General features: G+C 46.0%; 1 protein-coding gene across 2 annotated transcripts in view; it reads right to left on the bottom strand.

The window, feature by feature from the left end:
- The window catches only part of LOC115207747 (myoD family inhibitor), a 60,848-nt gene extending 56,739 nt beyond the window's left edge, over positions 1 to 4,109 (bottom strand). The window contains exons 1-2 of one of the 2 annotated variants that reach the window (XM_029775199.1): positions 3,992 to 4,109; positions 1,238 to 1,434 (exon numbers count right to left, since the gene is read on the bottom strand). In XM_029775199.1, the coding sequence (XP_029631059.1) occupies positions 1,238 to 1,373 (136 nt within the window). In that variant the 5' untranslated portion in view covers positions 1,374 to 1,434; positions 3,992 to 4,109. The remainder of the gene's footprint in view (positions 1 to 1,237; positions 1,435 to 3,991) is intronic. The other variant, XM_029775200.1, reaches the window with a different exon arrangement.
- Between the last annotated feature and the right edge of the window lie 612 nt (positions 4,110 to 4,721).

The raw sequence follows: 4,721 nt of genomic DNA, 5'->3' as shown, positions 1-4,721 counted from the left end.
CCTCTATCCTATCTTAAACAGCACTGTCCTCTTACCAGGACTTCCTGGAGCTTTAGGATGCAAATAGAGATGAAACACGCAGCCAATAGAGTTAGAGCAAAGGTGGGATAAAGACACTTCTAGCCAATCAAAAGACAGAATCATTCACACACGCCTACCTCCTCCCTCACGCCCATCAATAAATCTCTCCATGACCAATCAGGCTTTATATTGGCTCTTTGTTGCCCAACTCCAAACCTCAACCGGAAACCAAACAGCGGGATAGAAGAGGACACAGAGCCCTGAGCTGTCCCTACAAGCACCAAAGGTCGCCATTCATTCAGGCTCTTTGTTACACTGCACACACAGTATCCCTACTGTACTTCATACTGTTGCTTTGACAGTGAGCTGAGTTAGGTGTCCTGGTAGGAAGAGAGTACAGAGACAGATCTGGTCTTCATTATGACCTACTGTACTGTACAGACTTTCACTATGTCTACTCCACAGGGAGAACAAACACATCGTTCAGGACTTGTTTAACACACACACACACACAATACAGACATACTGTACACATACTCACACAGTATGCACACATCGGTCCCTTTCAACACTCCATGTGTGTACAGTCTCTCTCTCTCTCTCTCTCACACACATGAATGTATGTATGCATGTACACACACATGCACACATACACACGAGCACACCAACACACAACAATACACACACACCGCTCATCTCCCTATCTTAGTTAAGCTCATACACAAACACACTCTAAAAGCATCCAGACAATCAGTGTTGATGGTAATCACTTCCCCCATGTACTGAGACAGGCATGTCCCAAGCCACCACACACACAGCCCCTCTCCCCCTCTTTCAGACTCCAAGGATGGGATGGAGAGGAAGGGTACATGTTTATAGTGTTTGAATAGGGCTCCTTCCTTTCTGTCCTTTCCTTACGTACAGGATGGCACTTGATAAAGCAGCTTAGCATCATGTAATGACATTAGCTTCCCCTAAACCAGGGGTGTCAAACTCATTCCAAGGAGGGCCGAGTGTCTGCTGGTTTTTGGCTTTTCCTTTCTGTTAAGACCTAGGCAACCAGGTGAGGGGAGTTCCTTACTAATTAGTGACCTTAATTCATCAATCAAGTACAAGGGTGGAGCAAAAACCTGCAGTCAGTCAGCCCTCTGTGGAATGAGTTTGACACATGTGCCCTAGACCTTCAGTACTGTCAATGCCACAACAGTTCACTCACCTGTGGTGTGTGGGGGGGTTGAAATAGGGGTGGAGGCTGGGATGTCCGTGGAGGGGTTGGGGTGCGGAGTGGGGGGAAGTGTGTCCCTATCATCAGGGGGCTCAGGTGAGCTGAGGGGGCTCCTCTCCTCATCCATGGGTGTGGCTCACTAGGGGTGGGGGGGACAGGTGTCAAGCCTGACAGAGACACAGAGAACCCTGTCAGACAACACACACAGAGAACCCTGTCAGACAACACACACTGAGAACCCTGTCAGACAACACACACAGAGAACCCTGTCAGACAACACACACAGAGAACCCTGTCAGACAACACACACAGAGAACCCTGTCAGACAACACACACAGAGAACCCTGTCAGACAACACACACAGAGAACCCTGTCAGACAACACACAGAGAACCCTGTCAGACAACACACACAGAGAACCCTGTCAGACAACACACACAGAGAACCCTGTCAGACAACACACACAGAGAAGCCTGTCAGAGAACCCTGTCAGACAACACACACAGAGAACCCTGTCAGACAACACACACAGAGAACCCTGTCAGAGAACCCTGTCAGACAACACACACAGAGAACTCTGTCAGACAACGCACACAGAGAACCCTGTCAGAGAACCCTGTCAGACAACACACACAGAGAACTCTGTCAGACAACGCACACAGAGAACCCTGTCAGACAACACACACAGAGAACCCTGTCAGACAACACACACAGAGAACCCTGTCAGACAACACACACAGAGAACCCTGTCAGACAACACACACTGAGAACCCTGTCAGACAACACACACAGAGAACCCTGTCAGACAACACACACAGAGAACCCTGTCAGACAACACACACAGAGAACCCTGTCAGACAACACACACAGAGAACCCTGTCAGACAACACACACAGAGAACCCTGTCAGACAACACACACTGAGGACCCTGTCAGACAACACACACAGAGAACCCTGTCAGACAACACACACAGAGAACCCTGTCAGACAACACACACTGAGAACCCTGTCAGACAACACACACAGAGAACCCTGTCAGACAACACACACAGAGAACCCTGTCAGACAACACACACAGAGAACCCTGTCAGACAACACACACAGAGAACCCTGTCAGACAACACACACAGAGAACCCTGTCAGACAACACACACTGAGAACCCTGTCAGACAACACACACAGAGAACCCTGTCAGACAACACACACAGAGAACCCTGTCAGACAACACACACAGAGAACCCTGTCAGACAGAGAGAGAGAGAGAATTGACCATGCTTAGAACCCCAATCAGCAGAGCACCACAGCGTAGAAACAGAAAAAGGATCAAATCAACCAAACAAACAATCTTCCATAAAATCAAACTACCATACAGTGTTTGTATCTTGACCCTTTCCTCCGAATGTTTGAGAAAAGTTCCAGAATCCTAACAGAGTATGCAGAAGTTGGCCAGCATCGGGGGATTAGAGAGCACCAGCTCAGCTGCATGTGCGTGACCATCTCTGTGGGACAGCTGTGCTCTGGTGTGCTCCTCAAGCAACACAGACTGCAAGGCCTCTGTCACAGCTCGGTGTGGAGCACGACCAGCCAGCCATTGACATGTTCATATTTCATGTATTGCACTCATGGGACATTCATTTTATTTCAGAAAACCCATATCCACTTCTTCCTTCTCATGACTGTCTGGACGCATTCTAGAACCTTCTGGGCTAGAATTTATTTTGCCCTGGTTGAGATAACTGGATAACCTTTTATTCAATGGCCCTTTTAGTAATCTAAACTGGCTGTAGCCTACACTAAACACTTACAGTAGCATAGTATCTCAATATCGTGTCTGAAATATGTTCATTCTCTATACAAAGATGATCTGCTAATAAAATTTAAATGGTATCAAACTTTGAATTACTTATTTTAAAACATTTAAGGATGTTAGAAAACTTTCTGAAGTTGGCAAAGTTCTCAACTAAACTGCTGTGTTGATCCTTGATCATAATTAAAGGCATCTGATCCTTACCTTAACCCTGACCTGAACCCTGACCTGGGCTTGAGGAGAAGAGGTACTGGTTCAACCCTGACCCTAACCTTAACCTAGCGTTAACCAATTCTGAAATTAAAAATCTGTTTTCAGGTCAGGAGTGTCCATATAGTTGTCATTATATTTGCCTGCCTGGTTTCTTCCTCCTGACGAGTCCATGCACGCTCCCCCAGCCAGCCGACTCAACCTTATGGTCCTGTTCAAACTCGATCTTTATTGAAGCAAAAGGCGAGGAGTTAGACAACAACATGGTAGAACTCCTCAAAACCACTTACCTTATTGTTGGCTGCAACACAGGGCACTCGTTGTTCGCTAATTCATTCTCTGACCCCTTTCCCAGGTAGACTAGATTCTCCTCTCTGACTTTCCCGTGCTCTCCACTCTTCTGCTCTACTCTCCTCTAACTTTCCCCTCTCGTTGTCACCACAACTCTTCTTCTCGTCTCCATAAACTCCTTTGTGCGTAATTGTAGGGCATTTCTTGATGCAGAAGTGGACTGTTAGGATTTTTTCGACAAGTTTTTCTCTCCTTCCAAACTCTCTCCGCCTGTCCCGTTCCTCCGCCTGTCAGTGTGAATGTGGGTTCGAGCTCTACGGGCAGTCCCCAGAACAGTCTTTGTCTCGGTTCAACGTTCCCAGCCCTCACAGAGGTTTGACATAGGCTACAACGCTCTCTTTACAAAGTAAAAAAACATTTATAACTTTCCAAACTCACGAGTTGTCTGCTGCTGTAGATGATTCAGCGTTGAAACTTTGGATGTCATCAGCCTTGCCCGTACTTCAGGCACTCCTGCCTGTCCCTCCTCTCTCCCCTCAAACGCTTGTCTGGTGAAAGCGCCAGTCTGTTAGAAAATAAACTACAGTCAACACTGATTACCGTGCTTCCTCCAGGCACACATTTAGAATTACCCCAAACTAGAGCCACGGATTGACTAACATGGGATCTCAGATGAGTTCTATTATTATATAGACGCATACCTCGAAGTGATATTTAGGATTATGATAACAATGTTTATTATCACCATAGTAGGATAATATAGCTAGGCCTAGTATTAAGCAATAATTATAAAACATGTTGAAATTGTTGGACTAGCCTATGCATAAAAACAGTAGCCTATATTATGATGTATAAAACAAGCCTAATAATAGGTCTAATAATAATCATAAATCATTCTTTTTTTAAATCATTTTTAGAAGAATAGTCTTGGTGTCAGATCCTCTCAGTTAACAAATGGTTCATGTTCAAAGTGCGTTTAGGTAGGCGACAAACAATTAATTGTGCATAGGCTAGGCTAACCACAGATGTGATTACCATGCATCAAACAGTTGAAAAGGCAGCCTCATCCATTCCCGCCATTTGCGCAGCCTCATCCATTCCCGCCATTCGCGCTGCCTCATCCTCGCGCCCTACAGGGGTCACATTTATTAAATGTGTGTACGCACCA

The sequence above is a fragment of the Salmo trutta genome, chromosome 14 (assembly GCF_901001165.1).
Source record: "Salmo trutta chromosome 14, fSalTru1.1, whole genome shotgun sequence".
In the NCBI taxonomy this organism is placed as follows: Eukaryota; Metazoa; Chordata; class Actinopteri; order Salmoniformes; family Salmonidae; genus Salmo; species Salmo trutta.
Note: the sequence above shows the minus strand (reverse complement) of the source record. Positions and strands in the feature narration are given on the sequence as shown.